Below are 12,278 nucleotides of genomic sequence, written 5' to 3'. Positions count from 1 at the left end.
GTGGGTTAGAACTGGGAGGCTGGGAGTCAGGACTCCTGGGTTCTCTCCCTGGCTCTGGGATGGGGGTGGGGGCTGGTGGGTTAGGGCGGGGAGCTGGGATCCAGGACTCCTGGGTTCTCTCCCCGGCTCTGGGAGGGGAGTAGGGGGCTGTTGGTTAGGGCGGGGGACAGGGCGGTGGTGGATTTGCCGTTCCCTGCCATGGATTATCGGTGCCGTATCAAGCTGGCAGTGGGGTCCCGGGGGCCGGTGGGATCCCGGGGGGGCGGTTGGGGCCCGCACAGGAAGGCAGAGCCCAGTGGGACCTGAGACCTCTCTGACCCAAGGACTCGGGGACGGTTCGAGAACCCGAGAGGGTCCATCTGACGGCCTCTGGGCCCCATCCTGAGCTCCCCCGACCGGCCGGGGGCACCTGCTCCGTGGCCAGGAAAACCGAGATGAAATGGGGGGGCACAGAGGCTGGGGGGGGCGGGACAGTGGTGCTGTGCCAAGGAAGAGACTGGCAGGACGTAGGGCCAAGATGCCAGGCAGCCGGGCGCCCCACGTTCATCTCCCTGCTCCGAACCGGGCCAGCGAGCGGCTCGGGGGCCCTGGATGTGACCCCAAATTCCACCCTCGGCCTGAGAGAACTTCCCAGCCTTCATCCCGCTCCCCTGCCAGAGCCGGGGGGAGAACCCAGGAGTCCTGGCTCCCAGCCGCCCCCACCCCCCGCTCTAACCCACCTGCCCTCACTCTCCTGCCAGAGCCCGGGGGAGAACCCAGGCGTCCTGCCCCCTGCATTCCCAGCCCTTAACCATTAAACCACCTAGTTTTGGGGCTGGATAATTTTTACCTTCCTTTCCAGCCCGCCGCTGCCCCCTCCATGAGATCTTTGTGCCACGTCGATCCCTTCCCCTCAGCATGTGATCAGTGAGTGGGGCGGAGGGCGACCCCCCCGATGCCCCCTGAGAGGCTTGTCAGCTGAGCAGCGATGGACCTCGACCCCCAGCTTAGTGATTAGGTTCCCTGAGGGGCCCCCTGCCCTGCACAGGGGCCTGCCCCTCTCTGCCCATCTGTGGGGCCCCTAGCCAGGGGACTGAGGCCGACCAGACTGAGCAGATCCCACCCACCCCCACCCCGTGGCCCTGAACCAGCCCACGGAGGAGCCCAGCAGGCGGCCTGGCATTAGCCCACCTGCTGCAGGGCTGAGCCTGAGACCAGGCAGAGCTAGCCCGGGGCACCAGTGAGCCTCCACCGCCCAGGGCCAGGCCTGGCTGTCCATCAGGGTACCGGGTACCCGCTTTGAGCCCGTCTGTGCAGCCAGCCCCATGCACACCTGTCTGGCTGTCCATCCACCCATCTCCATCCATATCTATCTACCCGTCCAGCCAGCCATCTGTGACGAAGCGGGACTGTTCTTAATGTTTCCTCTGAATAGTGGGGGGTGCCTCAGTTTCCCCTAGGCAGTTCTTAAGTATCTAGGTGGGGGATGAGGGTGTATGATCCTTGCAGAGCCCTAGAGGGCAGGTGTGTGCAGGGGTCTGGACACAGAGAATGGCCGACACCCTGTTTCCTGGCACCTGATGGCCTGGGCCCTTCCCCCCCTGCAAGGTGAGAGCTGAAGGGTTGGAGAACAAAGGAATCCGGTGACCATCTGGCCCGGGATAGGGACAAAGCCCGGGGGGGGTGGGGGTCTAGAGAGAGTTTCAGTTGGGGTCTGGCTGGAGACATGGAGTGAAGGGCAGACGGGGTTGTCTGGCTCACTGCCCCCCAAAATGGACCTAGCTGAGGGGTCCCGGTCTCTGCACCTACAAGCTCTGTGTTAGACCATGTTCCTGTCGTCTAATAAACCTTCTGTTTTACTGGCTGGCTGAGAGTCCCGTCTGACTGCGGAGTTGCGGGGCAGGACCCTCTGGCTTCCCGAGGACCCCGCCTGGGTGGACTCGCTGGGGGAAGCGCACGGAGGGGCAGAGGAGGCTGAATGCTCCGAGGTCAGACCCAGGAAGGGGGAAAATGTGTGAGCTGTGTGTCCTGCAGACAGGCTGCTCCCCGAGAGGAGACTGCCCCAGAGTCCTGACTGGCTTCATGGGGAGCAATTCCACAGCATCGCCCGGGGACTCCGTGACACCATCCCTCCATCCATCCATGTCTATCTATCTGTCCATCCATCTGTCCATCCATCCCCATGTCCAGCTGTCCATCCATCCATCCATATCTATCTATCCATCCATCCGTCCATCCATATCTACCTACCCATCCATCCATCCCCATGTCCAGCTATCCATCCACTCATCTACCCATCCAACCACCTGTCCGTCCATCCATATCTACCTACCTATCTGTCCACCCATCCATCTGTCCATCCAACCCCATGTACCTCTGTCCATCCTTCCATCCACCCATCTAACCATCTCTATCTATCCATCCATCCACCCACCCACCTCTCCCATATGGCCATCCATCCCCCATGCACCTCTGTCCATCCATCCATCTATGCATCCATCCATACCCATCCATCTGTCCAACCCCACACACCTCTGTCCATCCGTATATCTACCCATCCATCCATACTCATCCATCCATCCATCCACTTCTACCATCTCTCCAACCAAATCCACATACCTCTGTCCATCCATCCATCCCCCCTCCTATCTACCGAGCCATCCCCATGCACGCTCACCTATCTATCTATCCATCAATCCGTCCATCCATACACACAGCCCTCTATCCAACCCTCCCTATACACCTCTCTCTCTCTCGCTGGATCCATCCTCCCCCATGGGTATAGCACACAGCTTCTCCTGGCCCCCCCCCCCATCTTCACCCCAAGGGCTCAGTTCCATGCTCACCACAGCCTGTCCCTATGGATGCACACTGGTCTTTGAGCTAGGAGTGTCTGTAGCTGGGGACACTGGCTCCTTTTACGTGGCTCCTTTTACGTGGCTACCCCTGCCCCTCTGGCTCGGAGGGAGAGGTACCATGGCTAACGTGTCTTGGATTCCAATTGGTGTGAGCAGTGGGATCCCATCTGGTTGGTGTTAGTGGTGGGGTTGCCTTCTACTTGGCGCCCCCTCCTGGCTCCATAGGGAACTGCAGACACGGAGGGCTCTCCATGTGGCTGGGACTCCTCCTCCTGGATATGTGACCGAAAGGCCAAAAGTCCAAGAGCAGAGAAGGGGGAGAGAGGAGAAGAGATGCCAGCAGCCATGAACTATGTTGTCCGACCCTGGGCCCTGAGGGACCTCAAGGACGTCATGCAGCTGATTCGGGTGAGCAGCGGAGGGAAGCGTAATCGCACCCCAAGGGAATGGAGCTGCCCAGCGGTGGTAGCAACGGGTGGAAATAGAACCCAGGTGTCCTGGCTCCCAGCCTCCCCTGCTCTGACTGCTAGTTTCCCCTCCCTTCCCCTACCCAAGCCAGGATAGAACCCAGGAGTCCTGGATTCAGCTGGAAAGTTCCCTATTCCCAGGGTAGCAGGGATGTGGGCACATCAACAAGGGGTGTTGAGATGCAGCCACCTCTGGGGCGGGGCAGCTGGTTACCCAGGGACCCCTCACCTGACACTGAGATGCGGCCACCTCTGCGGCGGGGCGGCTGGTGACCCAGGGACCCCTCGCCCGGCATGGAGAAACGACCACCTATGGGGCGGGGCAGCGGGTTACACAGGGACCCCCTCTCCCGGCGCTGAGATGCGGCCACCTCTGGGGCGGGGCGGCTGGTTACACAGGGTCTGTCATCTCTCAACAGGAAGGGGCAAAGTTTCACAAGGCTTTGGATCAGGTCAAAACTACCCCCGAAGGTAAGTTAGTGGGGCTTTACCCATGAGCGACGTTCAGGGTTGGATTTCTGTGCCAGGGGGGCAGATGGGAGTTTCTTCACCCCACTCCTTGATGAAATTCCTCCCCCCCTCCGCTCTAACCACTAGTCCCCACTCCCCTCCCAGAGCCAAGGAGAGAACCCAGGAGTCCTGGCTCCCAGCCCTGCCTGGATCCAGCCAGTTTCTGTTTACTCTCTCTGCCTGCAGCGCTCAGGGAGGACGGCTTCGGGAGGCACCCCAAGTTTGGCTGTCTGGTAGCCGAAGTTTCCCGTGACCACAGGAGCAAAGACGGTGAGGCGTGGGAATATGTGGGGAGGGGGAGGGCAAATGGTATGGGGGCTGGGCAGTGTTTGGATGCGAGACTCACGTGCCCGCTGGCAGCAGGGCGGGGTCTCAGCGGGGGGCGCTGTTCTGCACAGAGTGAGGTGTTTGACTCCATAGGGTGCAGCTTATGTCACGCCCCACCCCAGAGGTGGGCGCATCTTGGTGCCGGGCGAGGGGTCCCCAGGTCACCCGCCGCCCCGCCCCAGAGGTGGGCGCATCTCGGTGCCGGGCGAGGGGTCCCCGGGTCACCCGCCGCCCCGCCCCAGAGGTGGGCACATAGCAAGCCATCCAAGGGGCTAAATCTTTGCCGGCTGCAATCCTTGTCTCTGCCTTCGAGGCTGGTTTCTCCAGGGCACACCGTCGTCGGGTACCAGTTCCATTATTTCAGATACTGCACCTGGCAAGGGCGGATCGTTTTCGGGGAGGATCTGTACGTCATGCCGGAGTTCAGAGGTAGGGGCGCTGTGGGGCAGGGGGCGGGGCGGGGGGCTCAACAGGGGGCGCTCTCCCCTGGCAGGGCACTGCTGGCACCAGGGTGGCTCTTATGGGCACTGGGGGGGCAGGGAGGGGGGCTCAGCAGGGGGGGCTCTCCCCCAGCAGGGGGGGCTGGCCCCAGGGTGGCGATAGGGGGCGCTGTGGGGCAGGGAGCAGGGCAGGGGGCTCGGCAGCGGGCACTCTCTCCAGGCACCAAACTAATACTGTTCTGCCTTTCATGGAAACAATATTAAGGCCTGTTTATGCAAGACCTGCATGGGTCAGGGTTTGAACCCACATATCATCAGTGAGCAAGGGGTCCCTGGGTCACCAGACGCCCCGCCCCAGAGGTGGCCGCATCTCAGCGCCGGGCGAGGGGTCCCTGGGTCCCTAGCCAGGGTGTCACAGCAGCCCTGGGATGTACGAAGCTCAGAGCTAAGTGATTTATGTTCTTCTCTGCAGGCCAAGGGATTGGCACCAGTTTACTGAGCCAAGTGGCCAAGGTGAGATTCGCTCCGAAATTCCGTCTCTCTTCCTCCCCGGACTGTGTGGGCCAAATCTGGGGTCAATGGGCCATTGCTCCGTCTGTGGGGCCAGACCCCCAGGTAACTCCTCTGGGGCCAAGCCTTGCTTTCTGGCATCAGAGCAGATAGGACGCTGCTGGTCCCACGCCGATGGGTGAGTCAGTAAAACAGCTCTGCCCTTCCGTCTCTCCCGCAGCTCGCGCTGGCCCGCGGCTGCACCCAGTTCCGGTTCATGTCGGCCAACTGGAACCAGCCGGCCACGGCGCTGTACGAGAAACTGGGGGCCGTGGACATGACAGCGAGGGACAACTGGTTCGTCTGGCACATCGAGGGGCAGGGGGAGATGGCGAAGCGGGAGACACAGTGAAGAGCTCTAGCTGGGGAGAGAACTCAGGAGTCCTGGCTCCCGGCCCCCCTCCGGCTCTCACCTTCCAGCCCCCACTCCCTTCCCAGAGCTGGGGAGAGAACCCAGGCGTCCTGCGGGTTCAATCCTGCCGCCGCCTGGATTTCGGCCCAGAATCCAGATCCGGCCGCAGCTCAATGCGCTGGCGAGAGACAGCGCCATCGGGGGGTGTCACAGGGGGGCTCCTCGGGGGGCTCCTCGGGGCAGGGACCCCGCGCGGCTCGGGACCCTTGCCAATAAACAACGGTGTCAACTCGCTTGTGCATGATTCTGTGCCGGGGGGGGGGGGTTATATCTTTCAATCCCTTCAGGGCTGCTTTAGGAGGTGGAGCTGTGGGGGCTGGTGGGTTAGAGCAGGGGGGCTGGGAGCCAGGACTCCTGGGTTCTCTCCCCGGCTCTGGGAGGGGAGTGGGGGCTGGTGGGTTAGAGCAGGGGGGGCTGGGAGCCAGGACTCCTGGGTTCTCTCCCCGGCTCTGGGAGGGGAGTGGGGGCTGGTGGGTAGACCAGTGGGGGCTGGGAGCCAGGACTCCTGGGTTCTCTCCCCGGCTCTGGGAGGGGAGTGTGGGCTGGTGGGTTAGACTAGTGGGGGCTAGGAGCCAGGACTCCTGGGTTCTCTCCCCGGCTCGGGGAGGGGAGTGGGGACCGGTGGGTTAGAGCAGGGCGGGCTGGGAGCCAGGACTCCTGGGTTCTCTCCCCGGCTCTGGGAGGGGAGTGGGGGCTGGTGGGTTAGAGCAGGGGTGGGTGGGAGCCAGGACTCCTGGGTTCTCTCTCCATCTCTGGGAGGGGAGTGAGGGCTGGGGGGTGAGAGCAGCGGGGGCTGGGAGCCAGGACTCCTGGGTTCTCTCTCCATCGCTGGGGGGTGAGAGCAGCGGGGGCTGGGAGCCAGGACTCCTGGGTTCTCTCTCCATCTCTGGGAGGGGAGTGGGGGCTGGGAGCCAGGACTCCTGGGTTCCATTAGTTATTTCCGTGTTGAGAGCGTGAGATTGAGTCTCTTTCATGGGCGCGGGTGGGGGGGGAGGAGGATTCTGCCCCACGGACAGTTGGACGGGGCAGCGGTTGTGGGGCAGAGCCAAATGCATGCTGGGAAATACAGTACTCTCTCTCCAGTCGGCGGCTCCCCACTCTGAGCTCCCAGAGCCTCGCCCCCACCCCCGGGACTTTGAACCCAGGCGATCGGCGAGGGAGGGGGCATGGAGTGCGTTGTCCGGCCCTGCAGGGCTGAAGACTGTGTGGAGGTTGTGCGGATGATAAAGGTTGGATGGGGACAGAACCCAGGCGTCCGGGCTCCCAGCGCCCCCCCCCCCGCGCGCGCGCTCTCTAACCACCGGCTCCCACTCCCCTCCCAGAGCCGGGGAGAGAACCCAGGAGTCCTGGTTCCCAGTCCAGCCTGCTCTAACCCAGCGGCCCCCACTCCCCTCCCAGAGCCGGGGAGAGAACCCAGGAGTCCTGGCTCCCAGTCCAGCCTGCTCTAACCCAGCGGCCCCCACTCCCCTCCCCGAGCCGGGGAGAGAACCCAGGAGTCCTGGCTCCCAGTCCAGCCTGCTCTAACCCAGCGGCCCCCACTCCCCTCCCCGAGTCGGGGAGAGAACCCAGGAGTCCTGGCTCCCAGCCCCGACTGGTCTAACCCACCAGCCCACACTCCCCTCCCCTAGCCGGGGAGAGAAGGGGGTGCCTGGAGAGCTTTGGGGGTGCAGAATGGAGGGCCTGGGAAGAGGGAAGGAAATTGGGGGGGCTAGGGGGAGGGGAATTGGGGCTGGGGAGAAACGGCGGGGCTGGGTGGAGACAGGATTTCTCAGAGGCTGGAGGGAGGGTTGGGGAGGCTGAGAGGGGAATTGGAGGGGGGGCCGACTGAGAGGGGAATTGAGGGGAGATCCCGGTGGTGCTGGTTGGGGGAGAAAGGAGTTGGGGGGTGCTGATCCACGGGCTCCCTTTCTGCCCCCCAGGAGCTGGCAGAGTTTGAGAAGCTCCCGGACCAGGTACAAATTAATGACCAAGGTGAGCTCTGCCCTTCCTCCCCCCCCGCCGACGCCACCCTCCCCACTTGGGATCTGGGTGCACACCCCCTCTTCCGGGGCAGGTGGGGAGAGAGGCAGGTGCGGGGCGGGTGGGGCGCATGGAGTGGGGTTTGAAGCTGCCCCAATTTGGGAGGGGGGCTGTGAGGGGGGGGTTCAGGGAGATGGGGGTTCTCTTTCCTCCCTGTCCCCCCATGTCTCCCCCTCACCCCCCAATATCCTCCCCAGTGCTCAGGGAAGATGGTTTCGCCAACGACCCTTTCTACAGATGTCTGGTGGCAGAGGTCCCGCCCGAACACCGGAGTCGAGACGGTAATGCACCCCCCGCCCCATAATGCCTGGGGGGGGGTACCCCCGACACCCGGCACAGTAATAATTCGGGGGACCCCAAGAGGCCAAAGACAGCCCACCGCCGCCGCCTCCCCCCCCCCCCAACTAGCTACCCCAGTTTTCCCTGATAGACTTAGCTCTCCCACCCCGGGCCATCCCTGACCCCAGCTCTGTGTCCCGGTGGCTCAGAAGTGGAGGTCGGGGGTCCAGCAGTGAGGATTTGGGAGGAGGTGGCTGAGGGGCTGAGTTTGGGGGGAAGATCCAAATCTTTGTCTCTTTTTCCTTCTGTCTGATTCACTTTTTCCATGGAGGGGACCCCCCTAAAATAGCTCCCAGGCCCCCCCTCAGCCAGGAATAGAACCCAGGAGTCCTGGCTCCCAGCCCCCCCCCCCCCCCCGCTCTAACCCACCAGCCCCCCACTCCCCTCCCAGAGCCAGGGATAGAATGGGGGGTGCCTGGAGAGCTTTGGGGGTGGAGAATGGGGGGCTGGGAGCAGGGAAAAGAATTTCAGGGGCTGGGAGATGGGGAATTGGGGGCTGGGTGAAGAAGGGATTTCTCAGAGGCTGGGGGAAGGGTTTGGGGGGACTGGAAGAGTATGAGGAATTTGGGGGTGCCTGAGGTGGGGGCAGCTGGTGAATTTTGTTCCCCGCCCCAGGACACACCGTCGTGGGGTACGGCCTCTATTTCTTCACCTACAGTACCTGGAAAGGCAGAAACATCTACATGGAAGACCTGTACGTCATGCCTGAGTTCAGAGGTACGGAACTGGGGGAGAGTGGCATTATTTGGGGTCCCCAACATAGACAGCCCCAATGATGCTTGCAAGGCAGTCACCCCAGGGGAAGAGCTAGGACACGGAAAAGTGGAGCAGAACCCAGGAGTCCTGGCTCCCAGCCCCCCCGCTCTAACTCCCCAGCCCGCACTCCCCTCCCAGAGATGGAGAGAGAACCCAGGAGTCCTGGCTCCCAGCCCCCCTGCTCTAATTCCCCAGCCCCCACTCCCTTCCCAGAGCCGGGGAGAGAACCCAGGAGTCCTGGCTCCCAGCCCCACCCCAGCTCTAACCACTAGACCCTGCTCTTAAATTGCTGATTTCTCTCCCCACACAGGTAAAGGCATTGGCAAGAAGCTTATGAGTAAAATTGCAGAGGTAACAGGACATTGGACCCTTTGCCCTTTCTGATCCCTTCCTTTCCTTGCTCTCAGATTGCAAGCCAGCCCCCTAGGGGGATCATTGTTCCCACTTCTACCATGGGGGAAACTGAGGCACTGGCCTGGCTCCCAGCCTCTCCTGCTCTAGCCACCAGACCCCACTCCCCTCCCGGAGCTGGGGAGAGAACCCAGGAGTCCTGGCTCCCAGCCCCCACTCCCTTCCCAGAGCTGGGGAGAGAACCCAGGCGTCCTGGCTACCAGGCCCCCCTCCTCCCCCCCGCTCTAACCCAACAGCCCCCACTCCCCTCCCAGAGCTGCGGAGAGAACCCAGGAGTCCTGACTCCCAGCCACCCCCCGTTGATCCTTCTCAGATTGGTGTGGAGAACAGATGCACCCAGATGAAGTTTGTGGTGCTGGACTGGAATCAAGCGGCCATCGACTTCTACCAGGGCCAGGGGGCGGTGGACCTCACGGCCGCGGAGGGCTGGCACTTCTTCCACTTCGAAGGAGATGCCCTGGAGCAGCTGGCGCAGGCCAGTGACGTGGCCACCAGCCCCAACTCCCCTCCCAGAGCCGGGGAGAGAACCCAGGAGTCCTGGCTCCCAGCCCCAACTCCCCTCCCAGAGCCGGGGAGAGAACCCAGGAGTCCTGGCTCCCAGCCCCAACTCCCCTCCCAGAGCCGGGGAGAGAACCCAGGAGTCCTGCCTCCCACTCCTCTGCTGTAAACCTTCATAGATGCTCCTGTAAAACCCCTTTCCTCTGCTCAATTTGGTGGAGGCAGGGCGGTTTGGGGGTCAGGCAAGACTGTGTGAATGAGGATAGTAGGGGGAGGGGGTCTCTAGATCCACTGGGGTCCCGTGTTCCAACAGGCCCCAGCGTCTCGTGCATGGAATAAAACCATGGCAAACAAATATTTGTCTGTGTCCAAATCACTCACCCCCAGGAATGTTGGGGTCGGAGTGGGGGGGATATTCAGGTGGCAATCAGCGGGGGGTGGGTGGGAAGTGTGCGGGGAGAGCTGCAGGGTAGGGGGTGAGGGATTTCTGCATGACCCAATTCCCTGGGGCAGGAGTAGGGAGCGAGCGAGCCTAACTCCCCTGTGCTGAAATATCCGTTGAATAGTAGGGGAATCACCCATGGGGAGGTCGCAGTAGAGGGAGTATGACACACAGTGTCCAAATCATCCCTCTGTGGGCTTGGCTATCTCGGTCGGGGAGGTCTGGGCGTCACCCTGATCTCGGTCGTGAGCTAGTCCTGAGAAAAGGAGCTCCTGGGGGAGCCAGGGATAGAACCCAGGAGTCCTGGCTCCCAGCCCCCCCCTGCTCTAACCCAGCAGACCTCCATTCCCCTCCCAGAGCCAGGGATAGAACCCAGGTGTCCTGGCTCCCAGCCCCCGCCCTCCCCGCACTAGACCCTCCTTCCAGGAGACCTGGGCAGGGAGATCACAATGATCTGTCCTGGCTGTAGTATCTAGAAATCTACCCATTTATTTATAAAATAAAACCCTACCAAAATAAGCCCCTCCAACCCACGCCCCTCTTTCTCCGGGAGAGGACAATCGCGTGCCCGATACGGGGCCCAGTTGCTTAATGGCTTGGGGGATGGAGCTCAGATACTCCTGGGATCAACCAGGCGGCAAGTCCCATGGCCCCTACATGACCACAGATGGTGACCTTAGAATGTATACATCGGGGGGCACGGTAGAATAACCCATAGAGAGGAGAAGAGCCTATAGAAAAGAAAAGAACCCATAGAAAAGTGCCTATACAGAAGAAACCATAGAGAAGAGAAAAACCTATAGAGAAGGACCCACAGAGAAGAGCCCATGGAGAAGAGAAGAACCTATAGAGATGAGACGAGGCCATAGAGAACAGCCCATAGAGATGAGAAGGACCCATAGAGAAAAGAGCCCATAGAGAAGAGCCTATAGAGAAGAGAAGAGAGCCCGAAGAGAAGAACATATAGAGAAGAAAAGAGCTAGACAGAAGGACCCATAGAGAAGGATCCATAGAGAAGAGCCCACAGAGAAGAACCTGTAGAGAAGAGAGGAACCAATAGAGAAGAGCAGGACCCTCAGAGAAGAAAAGAGCCCAGACAGAAGGACCCACAGAGAAGAAAAGAGCTAGACAGAGGGACCTATAGAGAAGAGAAGAACCAATGGAGAAGAGCAGGACCCACAGAGAAGAAAAGAGCCCAGACAGAAGGACCCATAGAGAAGGACCCACAGAGAAGAAAAGAGCTAGACAGAAGGACCCATAGAGAAGAGAAGAGCCCAGACAGAAGGACCCTCAGAGAAGAAAACAGCCGATACAGAAGGACCCACAGAGAAGAGCCTACAGAGAAGAGAAGGACCCACAGAGAAGAAAAGAGCTAGACAGAAGGACCCATAGAGAAGAGCCCACAGAGAAGAACCTGTAGAGAAGAGAGGAACCAATAGAGAAGAGCAGGACCCTCAGAGAAGAAAAGAGCCCAGACAGAAGGACCCACAGAGAAGAAAAGAGCTAGACAGAGGGACCCATAGAGAAGAGAAGAACCAATGGAGAAGAGCAGGACCCACAGAGAAGAAAAGAGCCCAGACAGAAGGACCCATAGAGAAGGACCCACAGAGAAGAAAAGAGCTAGACAGAAGGACCCTCAGAGAAGAAAACAGCCGATACAGAAGGACCCACAGAGAAGAGCCTACAGAGAAGAGAAGGACCCACAGAGAAGAAAAGAGCTAGACAGAAGGACCCATAGAGAAGAGAAAGGCCCATAGAGAAGGATCCATAGAGAAGAGCCCACAGAGAAGAACCTGTAGAGAAGAGAGGAACCAATAGAGAAGAGCAGGACCCTCAGAGAAGAAAAGAGCCCAGACAGAAGGACCCACAGAGAAGAAAAGAGCTAGACAGAGGGACCCATAGAGAAGAGAAGAACCAATGGAGAAGAGCAGGACCCACAGAGAAGAAAAGAGCCCAGACAGAAGGACCCATAGAGAAGGACCCACAGAGAAGAAAAGAGCTAGACAGAAGGACCCATAGAGAAGAGAAGAACCAATGGAGAAGAGCAGGACCCATAGAGAAGAAAAGAGCCCAGACAGAAGGACCCTCAGAGAAGAAAACAGCCGATACAGAAGGACCCACAGAGAAGAGAAGGACCCACAGAGAAGAGCCTACAGAGAAGCACAGCAAGGTGTCTAGATGCTGGCATAACTGATGTATTTTTCCCCCCTTCCTATGCGGATGGGGACTGTCATAAATATAAAGGGAAGGATAAACCCCTTTGAAATCCCT

At 60.5% G+C, this 12,278-nt stretch overlaps 2 protein-coding genes and 1 long non-coding RNA gene across 4 annotated transcripts; all 3 read left to right on the top strand.

Annotated features, from left to right (window-relative positions):
* The first annotated feature begins 2,920 nt into the window (after nucleotides 1-2,920).
* On the top strand, nucleotides 2,921-4,003 carry LOC125628661 (uncharacterized). The gene is made up of 3 exons (XR_012666235.1): nucleotides 2,921-3,245; nucleotides 3,724-3,775; nucleotides 3,920-4,003. It is a non-coding gene; the product is annotated as an uncharacterized LOC125628661 (long non-coding RNA).
* A 96-nt stretch (nucleotides 4,004-4,099) lies between these two features.
* Nucleotides 4,100-5,774, top strand: LOC125628678 (thialysine N-epsilon-acetyltransferase-like). The gene is made up of 3 exons (XM_048833936.2): nucleotides 4,100-4,570; nucleotides 5,054-5,094; nucleotides 5,312-5,774. The coding sequence occupies exons 1-3, from the start codon at nucleotides 4,126-4,128 to the stop codon at nucleotides 5,480-5,482; spliced, it is 657 nt and encodes a 218-aa protein (XP_048689893.2). The 5' UTR covers nucleotides 4,100-4,125; the 3' UTR covers nucleotides 5,483-5,774.
* Nucleotides 5,775-6,459: 685 nt separating this feature from the next.
* On the top strand, nucleotides 6,460-9,920 carry LOC125628682 (thialysine N-epsilon-acetyltransferase). Of its 2 annotated transcripts, XM_048833940.2 has the most exons (6): nucleotides 6,479-6,771; nucleotides 7,462-7,513; nucleotides 7,759-7,842; nucleotides 8,516-8,617; nucleotides 8,967-9,007; nucleotides 9,381-9,920. In XM_048833940.2, exons 1-6 carry the CDS (start codon nucleotides 6,709-6,711, stop codon nucleotides 9,732-9,734), a joined length of 696 nt encoding a protein of 231 aa, XP_048689897.1. In that variant the 5' UTR covers nucleotides 6,479-6,708; the 3' UTR covers nucleotides 9,735-9,920. The 2 variants fall into 2 exon arrangements, with proteins under 2 accessions (XP_048689899.1, XP_048689897.1); XM_048833942.2 differs by lacking the exon at nucleotides 7,759-7,842 and having other exon boundaries at nucleotides 6,460-6,771.
* The last annotated feature ends 2,358 nt before the right edge of the window (nucleotides 9,921-12,278 follow it).

This window comes from Caretta caretta, chromosome 28, assembly GCF_965140235.1.
Source record: "Caretta caretta isolate rCarCar2 chromosome 28, rCarCar1.hap1, whole genome shotgun sequence".
NCBI lineage: Eukaryota > Metazoa > Chordata > Testudines > Cheloniidae > Caretta > Caretta caretta.
The sequence above is the reverse complement of the archived record's forward strand: the minus strand, read 5'-3'. Positions and strand labels throughout refer to the sequence as shown.

Excerpts from the sequence above, each read along its gene's own strand:
- LOC125628678 (XM_048833936.2), top strand. The coding sequence starts at position 4,126 with ATGGGGGCTGGGCAGTGTTTGGATGCGAGACTCACGTGCCCGCTGGCA. Across the intron at positions 4,571-5,053 it reads CGTCATGCCGGAGTTCAGAG|GCCAAGGGATTGGCACCAGT; the intron begins GTAGGGGCGCTG and ends TCTTCTCTGCAG. Across the intron at positions 5,095-5,311 it reads TACTGAGCCAAGTGGCCAAG|CTCGCGCTGGCCCGCGGCTG; the intron begins GTGAGATTCGCT and ends TCTCTCCCGCAG.
- LOC125628682 (XM_048833940.2), top strand. The coding sequence starts at position 6,709 with ATGGAGTGCGTTGTCCGGCCCTGCAGGGCTGAAGACTGTGTGGAGGTT. Across the intron at positions 7,843-8,515 it reads CGAACACCGGAGTCGAGACG|GACACACCGTCGTGGGGTAC; the intron begins GTAATGCACCCC and ends TCCCCGCCCCAG. Across the intron at positions 9,008-9,380 it reads TTATGAGTAAAATTGCAGAG|ATTGGTGTGGAGAACAGATG; the intron begins GTAACAGGACAT and ends GATCCTTCTCAG.